This window comes from Cololabis saira, chromosome 4, assembly GCF_033807715.1.
Source record: "Cololabis saira isolate AMF1-May2022 chromosome 4, fColSai1.1, whole genome shotgun sequence".
NCBI classification, from domain to species: Eukaryota; Metazoa; Chordata; class Actinopteri; order Beloniformes; family Belonidae; genus Cololabis; species Cololabis saira.
In genome coordinates, this window is record NC_084590.1 from 16,108,831 (window position 1) to 16,135,654 (window position 26,824).

At 44.3% G+C, this 26,824-nt stretch overlaps 1 protein-coding gene across 1 annotated transcript in view; it reads right to left on the reverse strand.

Annotated features, from left to right (window-relative positions):
- dpf1 (double PHD fingers 1) overlaps positions 1-26,353 on the reverse strand; it is a 48,980-nt gene extending 22,627 nt beyond the window's left edge. The window contains 9 exon segments of the mRNA XM_061718991.1: positions 8,770-8,901; positions 9,008-9,086; positions 9,840-9,929; positions 11,014-11,141; positions 12,494-12,601; positions 15,119-15,279; positions 15,886-15,915; positions 26,147-26,334; positions 26,336-26,353. Coding sequence (XP_061574975.1) covers positions 8,770-8,901; positions 9,008-9,086; positions 9,840-9,929; positions 11,014-11,141; positions 12,494-12,601; positions 15,119-15,279; positions 15,886-15,915; positions 26,147-26,334; positions 26,336-26,353 — 934 coding nt within the window.
- Between the last annotated feature and the right edge of the window lie 471 nt (positions 26,354-26,824).

The window sequence follows — 26,824 nt, forward strand, 5'->3', positions numbered from 1 at the left end:
CACATGACAGGGTGGGGAGTGGCCATTTTAGCATCTCAACATTGCCACAAATGTTGTCCTTTACTCGTCTAGCTGCAGACAGCAGGGGGAGGACAGGGACGCCATTTTGAAACACAAGGCCAAAAAGTAGAGAGAGGGAAAAAAAAAAACCCAGCACAACAACTAACAATGGTGAGTAGGTACACAGGGATGCTGACCTTCAAATGGCTCAGTTATGTGCCTCGCACACATGCGCGTACACGCTTGTAGGTGGGCAGGATTGGCCGTCCAGCACGCTCACGCAGCTCGGTGTGATCCGACTTGTGTGATTTTGGAAAACGTACATATAGAGGCACACATACCCCATGAACATCCCCGCTGCTCCACACCGCAGGACCGTCTGTCCGTCCAGATAAAGTGGCCTCTGAATCTCAGTCCCTGATTTGAGAGGGGGGAGGTTTAATGACAACTGCACCCCACTCTTCCTCCTCCCTCCCCGGCTATCTCTCTGTTTTCCATTTGTTCCTCTCTGGCTTTTCTTTATTTCATTCATTCGGGTGCTGTTTCGATCAGTTTGTGTCCCTCTTGCAATCTATAGCTCTCTTATTTCAGGGATTTCACTATTATTCCGATCGGGCTCCTTCTCAGTCTCGCGCTGTCTCTCCAATCCTGTCTGTGGCAGCGAAGCCAATTTTCAGGTGGACACTGCAGGGCCAAGCACTAACGTGAGCACCCCCCTCTTCTTCATCCTCCTCCCCTTCGTCTTCTACCCCTCACCACCCCCCCCCCCCAACATCACATCAATGCCAAAAAAGAGACCTCCACACCTCCACCCTGCTCTCCCCCCCTCCATACCTCCATCCTTTCTCCTGTTGGAGGAAAAGAAACAGTATATGTGGTGCAGTCATGAATTTTAATGGTGCTGCTCATTCTGAGTAAACACCATTTCGGCTTGTATCCAGACCTACAGTATATAGGCAGGGTTAGTGATACTGGTTGATTTTAGGGACGCTAGACATAAAACAAAGAAAATAATCGTGTGAGAAACCAGCCCTGATGGATGAGGCAAACTGCATGGAGAGAAAATGGAAAAGTAGGTGGGGGTGGAGTTGGGGGTTATGAGAAGATGCAGAACAAGATGAGAAGAAGAAAGAGGTGAAAGATGGACCAAGTGAACGAGCGGGGAAGGAAAATCTCATCTCCTCGAGGAATAATCTGTCATTTATCACACTGATGGTAAAAGAAAGGTGGAGAACGGAGCTGGGTGAGGTTCAGAAGTGACACACTTTTATAGCTTCTGTGATAAGTTTCTGCGGGTATCAGCTCACACTTGTGTTGTGGATGCTGCATACATACCATAGCGTCTAGACAGAGAATACAGCATCAATTATGCATGCAGGGTTGCTCTCATCTAGCCGTATTAATATTATTACATATGTGGCAATAGGGTGGAGGGTGGTGGAGACTCATCCAAGACCCTCAGCAGATTGGGATAATGTATAATAGTGCACACACACACACATGCATCCATGAGTGTACATGCACATTCATGCACGGGGATGCTCACAGAGCCTTGCCAATGCGTGCACTTGTGAACATGCACACACCATCCAAAAAGACTAAGCTTCTTTTTTTCATTTCAGCAGAGAAAATTGCATTTCACTGGAGCAGAGTGGGTGTGTGTGTGTGTGTGTGTGTGTGTGTGTGTGTGTGTGTGTGTGTGTGTGTGTGTGTGTGTGTGTGTGTGTGTGTGTGTGTGTGTGTTGGGAGGAAATGTTGGGGGCATATTAAACAATTCAGATGCTGTCTCTCATGCTCTCCTCAACTGGAGAGGTCCAAGACTGCAGTATGACCATACCAAACACACACACACACACACACACACACACACACACACACACACACACACACACACACACACACACACACACACACACACGCACACGCACACGCACACACACACACACACACACACACACGCACTGCCAATTAACTGACAGACAGCATCAGCGTGCACACTGTTGCGGTGCGGTGCACATGTGTATTTTGTGTGTTTTGTGTGCTCTATTCTGAGCAAATTGCTTGTTTTAAGACCAAAAACAACAAAGAGAAGGGTTTTTCTGAGCTGTGTTTTCAAGCATCTACAGCTATTTCTCTTTTTTTTTCTTTTGTTTGTTTGTTTTTTGTGTTAAAACCTTTTTCAATCTTACTAACCATTACTGACCAAAACCCAATCCCCCGAGGGATAAATATGTGCTATTGTCCATACAAACAAAGCATGCAGACAATAGTGAGCACAAACTGCGAGGCAACAGAAAACTGGCCACGGGGCTGAAATTGCCACAAAGAAACAAAGATGGCAAGTAATTTGGATTCTGTAGCTGACAGCACCAAGGTTTCGGCTCTGATTCATGATCCGCACACTGAAATCTAAATATCTTATCCAGTCTTTCAGCGCCGACATTGAAGCATTTAGCAAATTATGTGTTACTCCAAGTTTTGCATGAGGCCACGTTTAAGCCTTCAAAAACAACAACAGAAAATAAAATTGGAGCCTTACTGAATTCATTCTATCAAATACAGTGCGAGGTAAAATCAACCCATGAGTAACATGCATTTTGAGGGGAAATCAAAGATTTAAACACAGCAAATGTCCTCAGGTCTGAGACATGAGTTTTTCAAGAGTGGGTATTGTAACTTGTAAAAGCATGTCATTTCTAGGATTATCTTCAGTAGATTACCATTGTAGCTGAAATCAAATTGTTTATAATGCATCTTAGAGTCAGGGTCCTGCTTTTCACCGCCAGCCTTTAATAATGCTGATTAACACCAGTGCTAGACCTGATGTTGAGGGTTAGCACAGCCACCCAGCATGGCTGCCTACTGCAACCGAGTACTGACGTACTGATGTACTGATGTACGTATTATCGCCACTTAAATCAAATGTTAAGCAACTCTGTGAGATTGTACTTGGACACTTCTGCAACTTTGAGGTAAGTGACATCAGCGAGCCAAGAAGCCAAGAGTGAGCAGGATGATACAAAATTATCTCAGGACAGAACGGAGCAACAGAGCAAAGTGCTGCAGCTTCCAAATGAAAGACGACCGGTGTTCTGCCATTCCATGCTGCCTGCCAGAAAATGCTACTTTGTGGTTCTGCGCATGCGCACAGTCGAATTTCAAAGTTTGATTGCGACGCCAATCATTTCTTGCACGATGTAAAAAGGATAATATGGGATGTCGAGTATTTGATCCTTCAAAATACATTACCCATGACATGAATTGCATTACACTTTGTGAAAATTATACGATAAAGAGAGAAAAAAAAAACAATTCTATCGCTTTATTTGATATTAATTTGGCTATTCACCTTTATTTAACCAGGCAGGTCATTAAGAACACATTTTTATTTACAATGACGGCCTGGCAAGAGACAAGGACCACATGGGGGAAAAGGACGTGGTTTAGGGAGTAAAACACAATAAAATTGTAGCTCTACAAAGGTAGAAAACCATTAGGTAGCATTTTTTGGCAAAGCAGCAAAAAATGGCAGGGTCTCACGTGGAGACATGTACCAGGTATGTTTGTCCGCATGTCCAAAACACAGTAATATTGCTGGCAGTTTTCAAAACCACACCCTCCTTATATACTAATATCAGAAGTCATTTACCAGGCGTTTAACTCACAACTCATCTCTTCTCGTGTGACAGAGAAGTGAAGAAGGGAGAAATGTGGGGGCGAGAAATGAAAACTAAAAGAACCTGGAGAAAGGTTGTCGGAGATGGGGATTGGTCCTGAGAAATAAAAAGTGTGAAACTTGTTTCAAAGCCATTTGGCAGCATGTCCAAGGTAAACATCATAATTTACAGCGTTACGTCGTGGATATCAAGTTGAGATTGTAGGCTTCTGCTTGCCACATGTGCAAGGCGAGGTTCATCACGTGGGGACACTGAGGCTGCGTCTTCGTCTTGGCTAAGTGAGGCCTTACTATTCCTGCAGAAAAGCCGTACACGTCCCACTGTCACTGTCATGACGTGGACATCCGGCGCTGGCGTTCACTGTTTTGCTAAATCCATCGCCACAGACAGCACCCTACAGAATAATTTACATGGTCCACACTTTTACTTTGGCCAGAAACACTCACAAGGAGGACAGGTGGTCAGAGATGTGGGTCGGCGTACTCCCATTATGGCGTCCTGTTTGACACCTGTTGTACACAACACTTTTCACGTCTCTGCTTTAGTCTCCAGCCCATACGGTAATCATTATATATGAATTAATATACATGCATATAGGGGTGGGCAAAAATATTGATATGGCAATATATCGTGATACTTTTCCAGCCGATTCAATATCGATATTCAAAATTTGAATATCGATTTTTTTTTTTTTTTTATCCCCGATTTTTTCCCCATTCTATCACCCAGTGCTCCTACCTAAGTGACAGTCCTGGGCATTGCCACTCTCTGCCAACCCTGGGAGGGCCCTGCACTAAGCTCAGGTTTTATTTCACGTTTTATTTCATTTTATAATTTATTTTTTATATAACACAATTGCCTGTCCTTAAAAAATGAAAAATAATGGACAGAGGTTTATTTATTTATGGATTTATATCTATACTGACTGATCACTGTGCCTGTCCTTGGTTTTAGTACCCATCTTTCTTGTGTTTATTATCATTTGCCACATAATTAAAGCAACCTCATACTAAATTTAATGTTAATTTCATATGATGTAAATAATATGAAAAACATATACAAATATGTTGTAACTTTAGCTTGTATAGTTATAATAAAACATTGTTTTGACTCAGTTTGTCCCATGAATTGTCACTATAATCTGATGAACGTGCAACTCAGATTTTAAGATCCATCACTATCATCTGATGTACATATATACAACTTGGATTTTAAGATGTGTAATGCATTTTTACATTTTTCGGTGAACTATGTAGAATATAATAATTGGGATATCGCATAATCGGGATATCGCAATGTGTATCGTATCGTGGCTCAAGTATCGTGATGCGTATCGTATCGTGAGGTCCTTCCCAATACCCACCCCTACATGCATATGCTTTTATGTCATAGGGTTTAAAATATACATGCTTCTATAATGATATGTTTCAAGTTTGTGTTCTTAAATTGTTATTGTATCATTTACCAATTACAACTAAACAGTCTCCAGCTGAGGCCGATGAAAATGACAGTAAGTGTTTGTAAAAACCTGAACACTGGGTAAACTACTCTGATTTGCCGGTGGGGGAAATCTCAAAACACTTCAAATATGTGTTTATTGTTACACTGATATAAGGTGAAAATTATAATCAAGCACATTAGTCACGTGAAGTCGAGTCAAGTTTATTTCTACAGCACAATTAAAGCCGCTGCAGTTGGCCGAAGTGCTGTACCGGCTGAAGCAAATTAAAATCCCCAAATCAACAATAAAAAATGTCCACGAGACCCCATCAAACTTAAACAGTCAAAATATTTCAGTTTAGACCAAATTGTTCAGCGTACACTTGACCAAACTTCAACCTCTATCAGAGTCGCCACTTAAACTGGAGTGAAATGCAAAACATATTTGCATTTGCAGTATTATTGTACATCTCTATAACGACACATAATGACATGCAGCAGTCCATTAACGGACATTCAGAAAGCCCTTGATTCACACACAGCGTCAAATGAAAAGACAAAGATGAGAGAAGTTGAAATATAATAGGATTCTCAGTATACGTGGTGTTTGTTCGCAGAGCTGATGTGTGTTGACTGAAGAGTTGTTCCTTTCTCCCAGTGACCTGTTTCAACAACTGCTGCAAGGTTACAGCGTATTAAATTAACTGAAGCAGTTTTCACACTAGAACTCTGAAAATCACCCGACACAGCTGCATGTGAGAGGGCAGTCGTCTGAATCGGTCAGATCAGACACTGAGCAGATTTCCCCGTGCCAGCTCCTTTGTACAAGGTGACCGTAGGATGTGACTCAGGCCAAGTGTGAGCAGATTATTATCTGTACTATACAATTCAAGACAAGTGAGTGCGTATGCTCATGTCATTTGCTGATTAGTTCTTTCTTTTTTTTACGTATATACTGCTTCACAGTCTTTCATTGATGCTGGATTGTGGTATGAACACACTTACAGAGAAGTCATAAACGTCATCCACTATATTACTGTGCTGTGAAGAAAACACAAAGACCTCAAAGTGTTTCATGATGCTCCTTTAAGCACCAGCCATGCAAACCTCTGAGTGTGTAGCAGGACAACTGTGGGTTAGGTCCTGACCTGATTTTGCTTACTTTGCCTGGAGTTCTTGAGTGAAAACTTTGTTTTCACATCAAGCTTACACTTTATTTGTATATTACAGATTCACGGTGACGGTTCTCTCTAGACACTTTTCAGAGAAGGTGAACAAGTCCAGTTGCAAGCAGACCAGTTCACTTCAGTCATAACTAAATGCCTTAAAGGAGCTTGAGGCTCCTTTTAAGAAATGAGACTCTCTAGTGCCACCCTTCACCACGACGGCCGTTGGGGGTACTGCAGCCAACAGCGAAGCCGGCACGGGAGAACGGGGAGAACGCACATGCAGCGTCATGTGACGTCACATCCGCAGCCCAGCGCGGGAAATTCGGGACCGAATTGCCGCACATTTTGCAGCACACAGCCTGTTCAAGGCAAAGGAGAGATACACTAGAGGGCTCATTCTTTTTGGTTTGGAACGCTTCATCTGACATTATTACTAGAAAAGTTAAAATGTATACGGATTTTTTTCATAAATCCTGCCACAATCCGGCCTCAAGCTCCTTTAAGAGAATCATGGAGTATCTTGGTGTTTGATTTATATTGGTTCAGTATTTCCATCATATGTTCACTTGATATACAGGAGCACTATGTTTCTACAATCTACAATGGTTATGTGGAGGGGCTGGGGATTGAACCACCAACCATTCTTTTATTATTCTTCATTGCAATGTTTTTGGCATGGCAACTTCAAATAATGTAAGATGCATGTGTAACTGAATATTTAAAGGAGCCGTCTGTAAGAAATGGCCAAAACTGGTACTGCAGTCACTTTCAAAATATTGTTGAGCGGCGTGTACCCTCCCCCTCCTCCCCCCGACCAGAGGTTGCCAGGTAGGCTGCAGAATGCAGCAGGAACGTAGGCTGCCATGGCTGCGATAATTAGAGCCGAGCTGGCAACCCGGATGCCGAAACAATACTGACTTGGTGATTGGGAGATAGGTGGAGGGTGGAGCTTCAGAAACAATACTGACTTGGTGATTGGGAGATAGGTGGAGAGTGGAGCTTCAGAAACAATACTGACTTGGTGATTGGGAGATAGGTGGAGGGTGGAGCTTCAGGCCAAAACAAAAAATGACAACATAAACATCAGTTGAGGGCTGCAACTCCTCTTTTTAAACTGGAATATCCTGGCTTGAGTGCTGTTGTCAGTGACATAAGTATTTGAAATGAACATGATTTTTAAATGTCTGTTGACATATCGGGGTCATTTTATGATTCGTTTTATTATTGCTCTTACATACAGCTCCTTTAAGGTCTTTACGTACAGTGATACATGAAATTTGAACCAGGATGTCAGTGACATTAGCTCAGGACTACAGGAGTGCAAAACGGTACCAGAAAGAAAAGGAAAATGTAATCAAATCAATTTCCTTTGGGATATATTAGCCTTCCGGAAAATGTGGTGTGATGTATCACTATAAGTCCACGTGGATCAACAGATAACGAAAGTCACTTTCAGTGTCCATCAAAGTAAACCCTTCATCCGTTTCCAGTGTAGATGGTGTGCTCTTCAATGCAGGTCGGCTGAAAGCGTGTGTAAATCTTTTCATTAGGAATAATAGGTTTTATTATTATGGCGCCACATTTTAGGCAACATTTCAAATCAATAAAACATTGGAGGACATTTGTTTGCTCTTGAAGTTCATTTCTTTTCACTCAAATCAATATGACTTCTCAAAGTCTGGGGCGGGAGATCAGCTCTGACCGGCTCATGACTGGTCATGGTGAGCACGATCCGAGTCACGCGGTCGTCCAGCTTTACTTTAACCGACAGATAGTAACTCGAAGGCCAAAGTTGCAGAACCCTTTTGAAGAAAATGCAACGGCACAAATAATGAGCTCTCAAAGCCTTCAGTGGCCTGCCCTGAAACTCTTTAAAGTCAGATTGATTTGAGTGAGTAGAAATCCACTTCACGAGAAGACGTCCTGAGAGTGCAAAGCAGGAACTGTTGCCTGGTCTCCTGCACAAGGCAGGATATGCTTCACTTCTTGAATTAAATCAGTAATTTGTCTGTGAGACTAATGCAAGCATGTTTTTGGCTTTGGTTTGGTTGTTTTTTTTGCATTATTAACATCTGACATAAGATTGATGTCCCACCTCCTCTAACAGTGCTGACCTAGAAGCTCCATCTTCTACAGCAGAATCACTGAAAACCCCATGGGCTGCATAACTTAAAAAAAAAAAAAAAAAAACAGAGCAAAGTATAAAACCTGATGTGAACTCATTGGGAAGAAACATACTGTTCACGCACACAGGAGCCACTTTGATTTACTCAGTCAGCAGGGCATCTAATTGCAATCTCCTCCAGGACAATCAATAGTTCTTTGTGGTATTTTGATTACAAACAATTGTTGTTCTGATTGTGAAACTCCAACACGTGAACTTCACATTCATCCTCTCGTCTTTCACTTCACGCAAAATGGATAATCGACAGATGGAAGAAGGATAATTGTTGGTATGTTCAATATTCAGAGAGCAAACTCACGCTTATGGTTGTTCTTGCGCTGGAAGGGCAGTGTGTGTCGCTCTGAGTCTTCTTCACCCTCCTCATCCGCCAGGTGTGTGTGAGTGTAATGGTAGCTCAGCCCTGGGCGGTTCTTATATCGCTTTCCACAGACTGCAACACACACATTTGGCATGTAGGCTTATTTTTAAGTACGGGGAAGGGTTTGGGGAAGAGTGAGGAGAAGTAGAAATAATCACGTAAAAGATGCAAGGCTCACTGTCGCAGACGTAAGGCTTGTCTCTGTCTTCAATGGCAGGCAGTTCTTGTCTCTTCCTCATGCCCCCAACGCCGTAGGCCTGCAGAAAAACACACCCGCAGATCAAGACTCGTAAGAAAAGACATATGCAATTGTATAAAACACAATTAAGTTTAAACCTCCACACTTGTCTATAACAACGTATTCATCCTTTTCTGTGTCTGAATGTCGACACATAAACACACACAGAGGAATGCACGTTTGCATCGTAATCATCTGCTCTCAGCATAGAGCTCCTCGTGCAGCAGGAGGGGGCTGATGACACCTAGCAGGGGAGCAACAGCTCCAATTAGCGACCCTGGTGTCGGAGCTTGCGGGTGTGTGTGTGTGTGTGTGTGTGTGTGTGTGTGCTGCACGTGTGTGGGATGATTTTCAGAATGCATTCTTAAACATGTGATTATCCTCCCATAGGATGCCTGAAAAGAATCAGTTGTCAGTTTTAATCAAAGTTGTAAGAGAAAAAAGGGGGGGGGGAGGGGTCATCTCAGCTTGATATCATCTCTGAACATGTTTGCACTTAATTGTAACAAGTGTCAGATTGTCAGGTGATGTCTTCCTGTTATAGAGAAATCACTTGTCACACTGTGTGAAATATGACACTCACAAGTATCACATTCAAGATGTGGAAACATAAAAATCCACCTTACTGTTGTTTGGATCAGAGCTCTGTCAAACTCATTAGTGTAATGTTGACTTGACTTTCCAACACTGACAGTCATGCAGCCTCTCGCTTATCGGTGAAGTGAAAATTGATCCAGAGAAAATAAATTAACAAAGGTCTTGGCTGCCCTACCCGTGCTTTGGTTCGGTTCTTGCGCTTCGGGACATCTTCCTCCATCTCGTCCCCTTCTAGCTCATGAGGGAAATCCCCAACAAGCAGCTTCTACATGTGAAGAAAGAAAGATTAATTAGTTCACTTATCTGGTTTAGAAAACCACCTGAAGACCTGAACTGTTAGAATAAATGGAGCTAAATGTCACAGTTTCATTGCAATGAAATCTGACAAAGACCGAATGGTAATTTCTTCAATTAAACATCCCCACCTTGAGATCTAGTGCGGTGGGTTTATAAAGTAAGGACACTCCTAGGAGCTACATAAAACGAATTATAAAACCAAGGTGCTGAGGCAGATAACATCCTTTTTAGGGTCGAGCTCCAAAACAGCAGATCTTACGCTTCTCATAAAAGAACTTGATAGCTCCTTTTATTAGACCACCCCACGTCCTAATTGTCACCCTGTGTGGCACTCAATGTGATGAATAAACTGAGCCTCATGTGTAAAACTGACAAAATGGCCCTCTTAAAACAAAACCTTCATCTCCTCAGATGAGGAACATATGAGATTTATCTCTTTTGTAGCTTGATAACCGCAGACTGAGAGGTAATGGAAGCCAGTGGGGATGAGAGTGTGGATGTTGGAGCCTGGCACTGCCGACCTGCAGACGGGGAAACCCGGGACCAGAGGCCTTAAACACCCTTCTAGCTCCCAAAGGGCCGCACTGAGTGCTATTCACTCAAGTGCCGACAAATCAGTCGTCCATCTGATTTCAAGAGCAACGTCCTTTTAGTGGTTAAACACTCCAAGTGTGCAAACGTACGCAAAGAAAAGCCAACAAAGGTTTGCAAAGTTGTTCTTTAGCGCTCATGAGTGGAAATCCCTGTCAACCCACAAGCTGCTGCGCAGTCACACACAAGCGGAAGCACATGCCCACACACTCGGTGCCAGAAGGGAGCTGTCGGAGCTGCGGGAGCCGGTGTTGGCGCCAAAACACACGCTCCGAGACAAACAAAGGAAGACACAGACAAAGAAGACACAAACAGAGAGAGGGTAACACAGACAGATAAAAAGAGAAAGATGGCCTGCAATTAAAGAAACGACAAAACAGAGAGGAAAACACGAAACCTACATAGACGAAGCGAGAGAGAGAGGAAACGGGAGAGGGAGGAACGAGGAAGCAGGCTCCCACCTGACATTCACTCATTGGTTCTTCTTCCTTGGTTTCCACCTTCTTGTCCAGGGTTTCCCCGGCGAGCAGCGACTCCAGCACGGGACCATCTGGGATGCCCCCCTCCTTCTTTAAAGAAGCCTCATAGTCTGGAGGATGACACGAATACATCCAGGACAGAGATCAGAAATTCATGCAGACTTGCACTGAGCAGGACGTCAGTGTACTTTGGAAGTAAGTCCTGATCTGTCTGGTGTTTCCACTGCATGGCGTGTTTCCTGCAGGGCTGCAAGGACGCTATGGGACAGTGTCTCCAGTCAATGAAATCACACATCCATTACATTGTATTTTTTCTTCCTGGCTGAAGAAGCTGAGTTTTGTTTTAGAAAAGATGTCAAATTGCGTTTATCAAATTGTGCATCCGTGTTGACCAATCAAATGACTGCAGTGTCTCTAGCGCCACCTTAAGTATGCTGTAACACTGGTTCCAGCACCTCAGCAGAAGGGTGCAAGCTGTACAGTGTGCATATTTGATTATGATTCACAACGTTTAAGGATGGAAAACACAAAAATGAAACTTCAGATGTAAGTGAACCACATAAATGTGTAAAATATACCTAATAACTGCTCAGGGGTCATGTTCTGGGTCGCTGGAAAGCACAACTTGCGTTGTAATAAACGCTAAATAAATACGATTGAATTGAATGGAGTTATTATGATTAAAATTACAATGACACTATATGCAACTTCTTTTTTAATTAAGGTCCAGGCAATAACTCCGTAACACCAAAAAACCACAAGCGATTAATTTACAAGTCATTTCATTTCCATTTTTACAAAACCAAGCTTGCACAGAACAAACAACAGGAGGTGAAACCAAGTTAATGGGCAAACCACCAACAGATCAGTTCCTGAAACAAAGAAATAACTATAATCAGAAAAAGCACCAACTAACATAGATCAAATAGAGAGATCAACGCCAGGCGTCAAGTTCAAGTTAAAACAAATTAAATTGCTGGGGTCTTTCAGCCTTTAAGTCCCCATGAAATATGATGTTTTTACTTATTCTATATATACATATTAATGCTGTCAATCAATTAAAAAATTGAGATTAATTAATTAAGATCTGTAATTAATTTATCTAATTAATCTCTTTTTTTAATCTCACCTAAAAATTGCAGAGAAAAGCCCTCAACTTGGGGTGTTTTCATTACATTATTGTGGCAGATCAAAAGATTGATATATAACAACAAAAAAATGTGGAGTCCTAGCCATTTACATCCACTTGCTTTTTTGAATTTGAATTCCTCAAGTTAAGAATACTTCCTGTTTTAAAGTGTGTCCTGATAGGCTACTGATATGTAACCCCCTAACCGTCCTATTTATATCATATAGAACATTTCCAGGTGTTTATGTGTGGAGGTAACTAGAGAGAGGCAGATAGCACAAGTCTTTTCGTGGTATACGTGTTTTTAATTGCTTCATCATATATGATACTTACCAATCTTGAACTCGATTGGTACGAGCCGTGGGTCCTCCAGGATGTTTAGCCGTCTCTTCTTGCGCCAGCAGCGAGCGGGATACGTGTACAACTGACCTGGAGCATGACCTAACATAGGAAGAAAGGATCCACAGTTTGGATATGATGAGGCATTGTAACAGCACCGTGGTCGACCTGAATATCAGCTTCCTACCCCCCTGCAGGAGACGACACCTTGGAATTTGCCTCAAACAGACTTGGAACACTAGAGCACCCCATGGGGTGATTTGGAACTTAGTGACAGTCATGCCAAATGCCCGATGGGGACATTTGACCACAGATCACATCCAACTGTAAATTACTTTTCGTCTGTCACTTGGCTTGTGTATTCCCTGCCTTTTGCGCCTTGAATTTACGGTATAAAAGTCTTGTCGTCGAGCCACTCTGGGTCAGCATTTCAACCAGACTTTGGTCTGTGTAGATGTGCTCACCGCCGGCTACTGAATAAAAACTCACTATACTACAAAGCGGACTTCTGGACTGGTTTTGATAAATTCCTCAACAGATATTTCATTCACTTCAGTTCGCATGGCTAAAGGTACAAATGACTGGTATTAATATGTGCCAGGGTTTGGTAGGCTCTCTGGGGGTTTTGGGGACTGAGGAACTCCCTGTCGTTTTGTCTTGGTTAGTTTTGCCCCACAGATGGGAGAGCTGAGGTGATGTAATAGCTAACTAGTGGGTGGCAGATGAGTGCAAAGTGACAGAAATTTCTCAGTATCCCCTTAATAAATCCTGACCTTCACTATCAGCCGATTCATCTGGTCCATGTTCAGGTTTATATAAAGTTAACCTCACATCTGAACAATTCAGTGATTGGGGAGCAGATGTCATCTCCCCTCCTGGATGCATTTTTGATCTCTTGATCTCCTGGACTAATTATGGCATCTGCACTGGATACAATGGCTCTGATATTTAGGGACAAAATTCAAGAGCTTTGTTATTTGTTATCAGCATGAATAACAAAATGCTGAAAGGAAGACTTTTCTATCTTTCATCAGACTCACAAACACAAGTCTGGCAGCCCAAAACCATGGCTATAAAGAACTCTCCTACTACAGTAATCAACCTTTACTACACCTCAACTTAAGCACGCACAAAGTTCAAGTGTCATCCTTTGCTGGTGTCCACCTGTCAAAACGTGGCCTGTGGCCTCCAGAGTGTATGATCATCACCTATGTCGTCATTTTTAGTTTAATCTGACCACATTTCCGAGAATTTATTTCAGTAAATTCGAGTAAAACACATAGTTGCACAGAGGACAAGGTTTCAGCTGCAACTTACATGTCTGGGCTCTGCTGCTTCACTTGTATAAATAACTGATCTCTGTACACTTGCAGCAGGCTGTCTGAACAGCCGGATCATAGACGGTTCCCCTCGAGTTAAAAAAAATAAAAATACTTCTCTGAGATGGGAGGTAAAAAAACAAACAAAAAAGAAAAGCTTTGATCTATTAATACTGGATTTATATGCAAAATAATTTGTATGATTTAGTTCTTTTTAGGACAAAAATTGACATACTACATTATTATTTGTACCAAAGTTGGCAGCTTACTGAGCTCTTAATATAATGTTTTGTTCAGAATACCAGAGATACAGTACAACAGCTCCCTTTCCAAGCATGTGTCTACAGCTCTGCTCTGACCAGTTTAAGGGGTTGGAGCCAGACAATCCCCACCATCCTCGTCTGCAGCTGGCTGTACAACTTTAGACTAAATCTAATTCAAATGTGCAGCTGAAATAAAGACAGTAAAGCTGGATAATTCTGCTCTGATCCTGATCTACGATGTTGGAGCTCCCTGCTCACGGCTCAGTGGACGGTTCAGCCCTGAACAGAAGCAGGATTATGTTACGTTCAAGTTTTGATTTGGTACTTAAGGGACTCAAATATGGAATCTCACATATATACGTATATTTCTGAGACATCTGCGCCACCCTCAGAATCTAAACAATAAAAAATGGTTTTATGCAATAAGAAAAGTTCTTTAAAAATCAAATTTACTCAATGTATTCATGGAGATAGAAACAATATTAATTACAAAACTGTTAAAGGCAAAATTGGGGGTGCTTTTAATTTCAATATACTAAACACTTTAAATTAAAAAAGTCTACATATGATTTTCTGTTATTATTTAATATATTAGGCATCAAGGGGATAACATGTCGCCTCGAAGATAGGATGAAACAAAAATATACTTCCAATCTAAAAAAAAGAATCTAAATGATTAAAACTTCCAGTGTAACTGTGAAGATATAAGTTTAACACGGGAGGGATTGCACTTCCAGTGGGATATCAATGCCTTCAGGGGTGTCTGATTCACCGCCATGACACACCGATGTTACAGAGGAAGAAAAGAGACTAAGGAAATGTGCTTAGAGGAAAGGTAACAACACACATTAGTGTAACGGGGGGGGGGTAAGGAGGCAGAAAACAGAGGACGGAAAGAAACTGGGAGACACATTTCGAGAATGATAATTTTGTAGCGTAAAAGCTGGGAAGCACAACACACACACACACACACACACACACACACACACACAGAAAAACACTCCTCAGCCAGCTCCCCTGCGTACGTAAACACTCACCTGGTCCACGGTGGTTCTTCTCCATCCAGATGTAGCAGTTGCTCTGGGCCACGCCGGTCTGCGAGTCCAGGAAGGGGAGACGCATGGAGCGCTCTGCACACAGACGGGCATTGTAGCTGCGACAGTGTTCGATGGCCTCCTTATAGAACTCCTCACCAAGACTGGGGGGGAACAGAGAGGGAGGAGAGGAAAGGATGGGGTCAAAGGTGAAGGACGAGGAAAAACACAGTCCAGCAGCACCCGTGTGTAGTCTGTACAGTACGTATGGTACTGGGTTGTGTTCTAAGTTTTTTTTTTTATATCATGTGTGGCTCTTTGTTTATTTATTCTATATTTATTTATATATCATAATGTATTGTTATCTATTTCAAGCTGCCTTTAAATTGCCCCCTGGGGACAAAAGACTGCTTTATTTAATATTTGAATTTGAATCACACAAAAAATGTGTGTGTGTGTGTGTGTGTGTGTGTGTGTGTGTGTGTGTGTGTGTGTGTGTGTGTGTGTGTGTGTGTGCACACGTGTGCGTGTGTACGCGTGTGCGTGTGTATGTGTGTGTCTTGTTAACTGTTGTCACAGCAGCTATACACACTGTGTAAATCACATGCACATGCTGAACAGTGTTCCAGTATTTAATAATCTATCACTCCCAGAACTACTCGTGCACTATTTTCTCACCAGAACAAGTGCGAGTTTGATTAACATTCAGCCTAATATTCTTCCCTTTGTCCCCCACACCCCCCGCCCCTCCACTCGCCCCCCCCTCCTACCTGTTCTTGATGACTGCACCTCCAGATTGCCTGCAGGGGGAGGAAGAAAGAGAAAAAATACCAACAGATGTGCAGTGAGTCACTCGTTCACCCCACCCGGTTTTCTCCACAGTTTACTTAGCTTCTCACTCTCTCAGAACACGTCTCCTCCACTTCCTCACTTTTTAACTCTTTTTTTCTTGTTTAAATCTCTTCCCGTGTTCAGCCTTCACACTCTTGTGTGCTGCACTTCTTCTACCTTTGTTTGGTCAGATTTTCATCATGTCTCTCCACTTATTTCCTTGTTCCTTTTCTCTCTCTGTACAATCACGCCTTTCTGGTGGGTTTCTTTGTTTTGGTTTTTATTTGCTGAGTGCAGACGTCAAGGTCACTCAGCTATACAGACATAGATACAGGACACATAAAACCACACACACGTCTATGGTGCAGGACCAACGGCAGACACACAAAAAGAGTGAGGCTGCTGGTCATGATTCTTTTTATTTTTTATAACTAATGATTTAAGGTTCAGCCACTAAATGGAAAAACACAGATGTGAACATAACGAAGCATTTGTAGAATATTTGGTTGCAGTTGCCCAGTGTGCTCCATCAGTTTGGCCATGTCTTCAAACACATCTGAAGAAAATTTCAAACATATCACCAAAGGGAAAGAATGAGTCAGGCATTCTTCACTTCACTGGGTTGGAGTGAATGAATGAGGCTGCACAATGTCGTGGTTGTGAGGAAGTGAAGGTTCGGTCATGTGTGTGAACAATCTAAAAACAAAGAAATGAAGAAGACTCAAACAAAACCATTTGCTTGGGCCAATTATAAGAAAGGACAAGAGGGGAGGCTTCAGATTCTCTGATTGTAATCAGGCACGTCATGGTCACCTGTTTATATCAACGTTTCTTCTCTGGAAACAGAAGCAGCTGCTCAGCCCTGTGAGATAACATCACAGCCTCCCAGAGAGTTTATTCCCATCTCCCTTAAAGTTCAGGAACTGCTTTTCCAAAAAGGCAGGATGTTTAATAAATATTTTCTAAAGTGATGCCTCAAAAACCAAATCTAAAATATTTGTGATAACTTGGTGATGAAAAAAAGCAAACTGGAAAAGGTTGGAGAGGTAATAATATGAGGAAACATGGAGCAGAGCAGGTGTGCCGTCTGACCTTTGACAGTTTATTTGAGAGGATCTGTTGGCTTCTCAAGTGACATCGCTTAAAGCGATTTACACTATTGAGCCAACAAATTTTTCATCTGCCAAGATGAGCTGTCTGTCTGTCTGTCAGCAGGATTTCACAGAAACTGCCAGTAAGTGTCATTATATTAAAGAGGCCACAAATATCCCTCTGAAAATCACCAAATCACAAAAAAGAAATGAAATTGAATCAATGCCTTGCAGAAAGACGACTATTTGTGGAAAAATTGTAGTTGTGTTTGAAATGATGATTTTGGGTTAAAACATTTTTGTCTCTGTGATTGTAATTATTAACACATGCTTAAGGTCAGAAAGAATGACATGGCCATGAAAGAAATAAAAAGCTGAGATGAATGGTTGATGAATGGTCTCGTGGGTCTCTTCCTCTTTCAGAGTAGACACACACACACACACACACACACACACACACACACACACACACACGTATAGTTAATTACTGCAGTATCAACAGCATGCCATGCTACGCTATGTAGCGAGGTACTGACTCAGTATCACAATCAGTGCAGAACAAAATGTGACTTAAATGTGAAAAGATGGTACTTCTTTCGCATTAAGACACATTGTGACAATGTCGTGTGGAATCAGCAGTTCCAGGTGAAAAGGACAACAAGTTCATCTCACTGCCATCAGGCCCAGCAGACACTGGTGATGTCTGACAACTTCTGCACGCCGTCGTCCAAACCTCCTGCACCAGTTCTGCAACCTTGCGGACCGTCAACGGATGCATGACATTTACAGAACGTGACTGAGGCATCGATCTACCGTGGTCGTATCTGTCTCACTGGGTATGAGCAGGTCCCTTTTTTATATGAGAATGTTTCTTTGCATTTGGTCACAAACACGACCATCAGAGCAGTTTCTTGGCGTCACCAGAACCGGTCCTCCTGCATGTGCCTCTTTTTTTATGGATACAGTATACTCTGATCCAAAGGAAATTACTATACACGTAGGTGGAGGTATTCAGAGGTAAATAAGGGAGTACCAACTCTTAATGTGGGGTGAAACTGAAATTATTCAAAATGTAAAAACCCTGCATCCCTGAGCTGCCACATACTGCTCCCCCCTCAGCACCCTTTTACCTTTCTTCATCCTAAATCACTGCCATCCCCCTCCTCTCTGCCGCCTTCAGAGTTACTGGAACAAGTCCCCCCGGTAATCAGTTGACAGTGGTAGAAAATGCTATCTTTCAATTTGGTTGCATCCAATCGCATTATATTGTGAGAAGGGAGCCGTTTGCCTGTGTGGAGGCTGCGAGGAGGAAGACAAAGTTGGGAAAACACTTGAGGGAGGAGAGAAGAGAGAGCAAGGTGGACAGAGGAGAGAAGCTGAGCCACAAGAAAGTGACATCCACAGTGAGAGAAGCAGCAATGCGGACAGACAGGAAGAGAAATGGGCATTGGGGGTATTGAGTTCTCCAGTAACAGAGCAGGGTGACCTGTGATTTTGGATATGTCTCATAGATAGCACAAGACAGGGCTGCTGACACGCTTTTCCGGACTATGGAACCATTGATTTATGAAATGGCAGTGAGAGTTTGTCAGCCTATCAACGCTGTTTTAAAAAATAATGATCGCCAACTCTTAGATTTGATCCAGAACCGTTATTGAGTGGGTGGCAACAGCTGAAAGAGCATGATCAGCAAACAACCCCTCAAATGCAATCATGCTGGCCAGCTCGCTAAGTAGAATTAACCTGAATTTCAGGAGAATAAAGCTATTCTCGGTGCGGCAAGAGCCACCCTCATCCCTCATGCACCTGCAGGTGCAACAAAAATAGTGTTTTAAAATAGCAGTCGTGCAAGAAAGGCTTGCTTGTTTGGTGAAGCTGCAGCCAGGAGCATATTAGCTTAGCTTGCTGCGGCCTGAAAACAGCAGTATCTCTGTTTTCCCCAAACAGAAGAAGACTTTCTCTGCAGGACTGTGTTAAATGTAAGAGGCACTTCCCAAGATTTCTTTAACATGGAAAAAAGGGAGATGTAACCACTAAACAGATATTTATCACGCTGGATGTAGACATCAAAACTCTCCCAGCTGCAGCTCTCTGGCTTGCAGCCACTGTGGTCCTACAGGCCAAGCAGTCGCTGAAAACACAAACCACAGTGAGAAGCACTCAGAAGCCAAACTGCCTGTCATCAAACCACACAACCGGCGAGGGAAAACCGAGACCAGATTCTGCACTAACACACACACACACACACACACACACACACACACACACACACACACACACACACACACACACACACACACACACACACACACACACACACACACACACACACACACACACACACACACACACACACACACACACACACAGAGTGTCCCTCGGTCGGCTGAAGAACTCTTTTTTACAATTCCAGTCATGTACATAAAGGCCAGTTTTCCACACTTAGCGCTATATCTGTTTTTTTTACTCAAATGGTTACAAATAGGCTCACAAGTGTAAAGAGGAATGGAGCAGCGTCAGTAATGAACTGGAAACCAGCCAACTCTCCAGCAAACTGGAGCTGACCACCATAAATGTCCAGGCAGACACGACATGCACAACACTAACAGGGATCTGCACTGTGCAAGGGCACAAACACACAAAGCAGACTCGTATTCATGCATACACACACACACACACACACACACACACACACACACACACACACACACACACACACACACAATGCAAAAAATAAAAAAGATTCAAGCAGTATAGTAACAACAAAGAGCATGTACAGCAGTGTGCACGCATGCACACACAGGATGGACAATCATTTGAACCTTAAAGCACATACATGCCAACTCAAGATAGAGAGTGGAGAGAGAACCAGAGCGCCTGGAGCATGCAGACTGTGTGTTTGTGTGTGTGTGTGTGTGTGTGTGTGTGTGTGTGTGCATGAATCCTAAGCCCACACTGAGCTGTCTGCCTCAGCCTCCACTAAGCAAACAGCAGGGAGGGAGAGGCCTCCACCAAGACGCCGAAGAAACTGGTATCACTGGGAGCACACACACTAATAAACACTCGTGCAGCTGACAGGCAACAGACACAGAGCCATCCCAGAAAGCTGGGCCGCCCCGCCGTGCCCACCCCGTGCCCACCCCGTGCAGGCCATTGTCTGGATATCTGGGTGATCCCTCAAGTCCCATCCAGCGGAAGCAGCCCACTTCAGCACACACCGGGTCTCTGTCCGAGCCGCATCGACGCTCAGAACACACACACTCAAACTGCCGGCAGCACTTTCTGAATGTGGTACAATTAACCATGCCAATTAACTGGCTCTCCGACCATTATGGGCACAAAGGGCTCCCCCTAGAGGTGAAATCACATCACTGGCAAAGCCAACAGGAAATATGATGGAATCATAAAAAACATTGGTCCACAATTACCAGAAACGCCCATGCCAACAAAGGATTTGACTCCGGTGCTGGTCTCCAACTAAGGGGAATTAAACTACAGCTAAATGAAGTATTTCACATGTAAGTGGCTTTTATAAAGGCCGGGGGGCAGATTGTGTTCAGCCCAGGAGATTTGTCAGGAAAGGCTCTGGCTGGTAGCTGCTGGGCTATCTGTGTGTTTGGGTGAGTGTTAAGGCCATAAACGTGCGTGTGCCTCCACAGACCCGTCTGTGCACCTGGTCCACACACCTGTCTCGCTCCGCCATTGTCCATCTGTGAAGCTCCTCGCCAGAGACACACAGAGACACACAGAAACACACATGCAGCGACCTCTGCACAGCTTTACGTGCACGTGCACAGAGGAGCACTGATATCAGGCATCCTAGCCCTGTTCGGCTCCTCCCCTCCCCCCATCGCGGCCTGAACTCAACAGATTAAACTATGCAATATCACCCTTACCAAGTCCCCCCTCCTCCTCCTCCTCCTCCTCCTCCTCCACCTCCACCTCCCTCCCCCACCCCCAATTCAATTTCTTTTACACTCTCCCCCTCTCTCAGTCAAATGATTTCTCTATTTTCTTTCTTCTTCCAGCCTGTGTGCGTGAGTGTGTTTGTGTGTGCTCGCGTGCACGCCGGTACATTTCCCCCTCCGTTTGTCTGACATTCTCAGCTGCAGTGTTCGGACAAAAAACTGGCACATATACAGACAGAGCTGCGCTCTACAGTAAAAAAGGGTGAAATGTTGACACGTAAACATGTGAGGGGACACACTAATTGCGGTCCGACTTCAGTGTGGGTTTGTGGTTGCGTTTGTCTGCGACGGCGTGCGAGTCAGTCCCGAAAAAGACAAAGAGGCCACACTCCGGCACACTCTGGCTTTGACAGTGACACGCGGACAGATGGACAGACAGGAGCATGTGTGTGTGTCTGTGCAGGGACGGACGTCTGACACAATACCAGCTGGAAAACGTCAGTTTCCTTGAATTGCTGTCAGTGCACCGGGTCGGTCCGTGTGTGTTCTCATGTGTGTCTATGTGTGTGCCTGCAACTGACTGTTTGCATATCTGAACATGATGTGAGATGTGACAGGCAACGGCAGGGCGTGGAAGGCAGACGTACGAGGAGCTGTGCAACAGATCATGTCATTTCTGTCTCAGCGCTTTGTGTAACCTGCTGCTTGTGATTTTAATGAAGAGTTGTGTGCAGCATCCTGTCTGTGTCTCCCTCATTGTCCACTGGGTGTGGTTATCCCATAAACCTGGGAATCACAGCCCCTTTTTTGCGCATTTGTGCAACCGCATGTTTGTCCACATGCAAGTTATTGTCTGTGCATGCCTGTTTCTGCGTTCCCTGCATGCATGCACCCCCAGTCTGAGTGTGTGGGTGTACACAGCCCATGACTGGCTGCAGTGTGTGCTGAGGGCAGTACATCAGACTAAGGCAATCTGCCTCTGAACAGCTCCTTCAGGTGAGATTTATCACCACTGCACTTGGCCTCTTATTATGCCGATGGATTCCCTACCTCTGAATCCGTGCGTGCACGTGTGAGTGCATGTGTGCCGGGCTGCGTATATGAGTGTGTCTGCGTTTTGTGGTTCCCCTCTAAACCCCACACCTCGTCAGCCCATTCTGCATCCTTATTAAAGTGCTGCAGAGGGGAGCAGCCATTGTTTTGTTTTGGTTTGTTTTTCTCATTCCACCGTCAACCACTCCTGACTCCGTAGACGCACAGCGGGAATAGTATAAACAGGGGATGACAGTGGAGAAAGGAGGATGTTTGAATTGGATCGGATCAGATCGGACTGGGTCTGATCTGATCTGATCAGAGAGGAGAGGAGAGGAGTTGAAAAGATTTGTGTTAATTCATCCCCTTATCTTCCAGCTTCACACTACGTGGATGTGAAGTTGTTTCCAAACAGATGTACAAATTCCAAATTCGCTGGCTGGAAATCACGCAAGGTCCCCGAGCAGTGGAGCTGACTGACAGTCAGTTAGGTAGCACTGGAGAAATAGGTCATAGAGCTAAAAATACTTATCTATGTTTCTCTCTTTCTTTCTCTCTCAGTTTCTTTCTATCATGCCTTCTTGAGAAAAAAAAGAAAGACAAGCAAAACAGATAGAAAGTCTAAATAAGGGGATGATGAAAGGAATAACTTGGAAAAAGTAGAACCCTTAAAAACGTCAGACCCCGGGCATACTCCAATACAGAAAACAACTGAGAGCAAGAGAGGAAACGAGTGAGTGCAACAGTGTGTGTGTGTGTGTGTGTGTGTGTGTGTGTGTGTGTGTGTGTGTGTGTGTGTGTGTGTGTGTGTGTGTGTGTGTGTGTGTGTGTGTGTGTGTGCGTGTGTGTGTGTTCCTGCACACAGTGGTGATGCTTCACAAATGAGCAAGTGAGGGAAAGAGGGAGAGATGCTGAAAAGAGAAGGAAGGATCTAGAAGTGGACGCTGGAGCCGGGGCTCCAGCCGTCACGCGGGGCTGTTTGCACACAGAGTCGGTTATTACAGGGAACTCATTTAGCTCAGCTCAGTCAGGCAGGGCAGAAATAATATCATATAGGCCCTGCCACCACTGGCTCCAATACCACGGCGAGCGCTTATCTGCATCACCCCTTTAACCGGCACAAAGAAGTAATATTGCTGGAGAAATATGCAACGTCCACCGCATTCGGAACAAATCCTGCCTCCTGTGCCTTTAATGTGACTGCCAAGAAGTCAAATTACTTCATTTAATTTCACTTTGCTCGTACCATATTTCCATATTTGAGGATTTCATTCCCTTTATCATCCAAATTAAAAGTAAACATTTAGATGATGGATATTTATATCTCCTTTAAAAGCAATATAATTATCTGCAGTGCCTCAATGTGAAATATTAAACCATTAGCAAACAGTCGAATATATAAACCCTCTTTGTAAGTAGATTGTTCAAATCTGCAGTAAATCCCTCTAAAGGAACTCCTCAAGTACAAGCTGTCTGGAAAAGATTTAAAGGGGGATCTGATAAAATGCATTGAAATGTCCCCTCGCTGTAGTTTCTGCTGAATTTCAAAACAGTGACATGACATTGATTCAGAATGCAGAGAAGTCTAGTGGAAGTGGGGAGTGGGGTGTGTGTGTGTGTGTGTGTGTGGGGCGGTGGGCTCCAATGGTTTGTGAGGCTGTAAAGAGGGGAAAAGGGGAGCAAGAGTGAGAGGAAATGGCTGAACAAAAGGCATGAGGGTGAAACAAGTGATGGATGGAGAAAGTGGTGAAGAAGGAGGGACTGAGAGTGGGAGGGGGGGTTAAGGGAGGACAGAGAGGAAATCAGAGGGAAAAGAGATGAAAAGTGGAAAAAAAGGAAAGAAAGAGAGATTAAATGATTCTCTAATCCAGAGAAAGAGATAGACAGGCTGGTGGGGAGAAGCACAGTGGATTGGAGCTGGCTGCTATCCTCCACTGACGCTCACGAACCGTCCACTGTACTTCCACACGCGTCAGCTGCCGTTCACGCTGCATTGTACACTGTAAGGCCGCGCTCACGCTCGGCCGCGCACTGGACATCAATAAGAATTAACATGCACTGAATTAATTGTAATTTATTACTGGGATTCAACAAGCTTTGGAGATATTTAGGGACACAACTGGCGTCGCCTGTGCCTCGGCGGCGCAGCGCGCCACCTTATTAGGGCTGACTTTGAAACAAATGTTTCTGGATGTTTGGCCCATTTGGCAGAATAGTGCTCTAAACGGGTAAGCCTCTCTTGTTTGTGGACATGAGATGTAAATGGGCTTATTTAAAAGCTCATTTTAGTGTTGTAACGTGGTTTAAGTCATACTGTACTGACAGCATTTATACAGCCGCGGTGTGATATTGATGGCAGCAGCTTTAATTGCTCTGTAATGAATGCATTTCTGCACAGATGCTGCACTGAAACAGTGATCTGCCATCACCACAGAGTCAACTCCCTCTTAAGCACTCAAACAAAAATCCAGGCAAGACCACCAGTGAAAAATGTGGTCTGTAGTTCATTAATCACTGGCTTTGAGCCTGTGCACTCACTTCCCCGCTCCCCTCTCTGTCCTGATATATACTCCATGCATATCAGTCAATTCTGTCCCCTGACATGGTTTCAGCGAGGGCCTCTGGGAGCAATCTGGCCACACGTTTGCTCTGCTTGGATGAGCATGCCATGGAGGAAAGGGGAATAGAGAAGGAGAAGCAGAGGAGAGCAGAGGAGAGGAGAGCAGAGGAGAGGAGGAGGCGCGCATATCAAAGGTTCAGCACGCACTCTCGTCCACTCCACCTGCCAACTTCTGTCCCATCAACATGCTACATTATCAAGCACCACCTTATTCGTGGCATGAATAAAACATTAAATTATTCGCCTTACTCCTCATTTCGCCTTTATTTAGGCTTGTGCTCGGTTGCGATGGGGCAGCGTTTAACCAAAACACTAAAATACCACCACAGCCAATCAGCGCCGGCGCCCAATCAGCACCATTGCAATTCGTTTTCCTCTCGGCTGTGGAGTGCTTTTCAAAAGCATGGGCACGTACAGAGCCCATTTGTACCAAAAAGGTTGCAAGAAAAATCGCCTGTGTTTTGTACCTCAGAGAAGCTGCACATATATCCCTGCTCGGATGAGAGCCGCGCCGAGCGTGCCAGCTGTTTGCGCACCGGTCTGGAGACTTTTCTTTGTTAGGAACTGATACAGCTGGAGCGCGTGTGCGCGGACGCGCCACGCCGTGGGTTTATGTCAGGGCTGTCGTGGGTTATTTTGGCGAGATTAGACTAAGCACCCGCTGACAGACGCGCATCGGCCACCTTTTTGGCCGGGAGCCCAGGCGGGCATCAGTACGCGCCTCTGCATTCCGCTGAAAAAAGAGCCCCCCCCCCCCTAAAAAAAAATCCCTGCGCAGAGCGGATCGTTAATGACCAAACTTTACAGGAGATCCGCCGCTTTACTGAAAAACAAATATTAAAATCACGTTCATTTAGAGCCCCGAAATGCAATAGAGATGCACTATCGGCATCGGTGATGGATGCGAGTCTCCGTCCAGAGTCTTTACCTCCGCCTGCCTATCCATCTCAAACAGGTCCGATCCTAAACGCTGCAGCCTAAAACCAAGGCACGGCGCTTCATCCTATACCCCTCTTATTCACTCGCTCTGTGTCCGAAAGATATGTGCAAAATGTGCACTGGGGATCAGCAGATCCGTGTAAGCTCCGGCAGACCGCCACCCCCGACCCCAGTCTGGCTTTGACCGCGATCTTGGCTGCTGTAAGGGACATACCGGGTCACCAGCGTCTCCCTCCAGCATTCCTCCATATCCGTGCAAACACGCTTCTGCATGCCCACGGTTTTATCAATTGCACCGGAGCGCACAAACACCCTCGCCACAAAAAGAAATAAGAAAAAATAACTACTGATATCATCAGCTTCAAATACAACTTTTCTCTCCGACTGAGTCGCATCCGCTGACATTATCTCAGTGTCTGCTGTATGCATTGCATGTGTGTGTCACTGTGTGTGTGCGTGTGTGTGTGTGTGTAGGCTATGTGTGTGTATGTGTGTGTACGTGTTGATGATCATGCTGAGAATTATCTGGGAATTTCAGGCACTGAAATTGCACTGACAGCATGCACAACTGCAAGAAAGCGTGAAAGCACAGGAGATATGTTGTACTTACGATTTGAGGGGGTTCTGCACCGCTGTGGCCATTTTGATATAGTATGATAGAATGCAGCGCTGCAGAGCCCGGTATTGTACATGTAATGTAGCAGCTATTTCAATTTCATTCATTCTCTGGGGCTGCGGCTGCGGCGAGCAGCCAATGGCAGGCGGGAGCGCTCCGTGACAGCTTTGGGGAAGTGTAGTTCTTTACGCATGTCAACATGAAACAGGTCGGGGCGGAGCGCACTACAAGTACCGGCGTGGGTAGCGGCTTCTGTTGGACCACAGGCCCGCCTCGGACTGGTGAGGGCAAAGTCACCCCCTCCCACCTCCATCCGAATTAGCAGAGAGAGAGAGGGGAAAAAAAACCGTCTACACTTATGATTTGGTGGGATTGAAGGACCAGCCAGCCAGTCTGAGGATCCCAGAAATACTAGAACACTAATACAGGGATTGTTTCCTATATTGATGCTGACAAGAGTTAATTGTCATGCCACTTTAGAGGGTGTTCACAGAGTGTTATTAGAATAAATTATCTGAAGTTTTTCCTTCTTCCCAGACTGTATATGCACTCTATTTACAGATGTGATGATATAAATAGCCTGTCACCAACATATGCTCATTAAAGGGATCATTCTGAAACTCACAAGACACAGAAATTACCCAAATTAAGGTGTTTGGCTGTGCTGAGGAA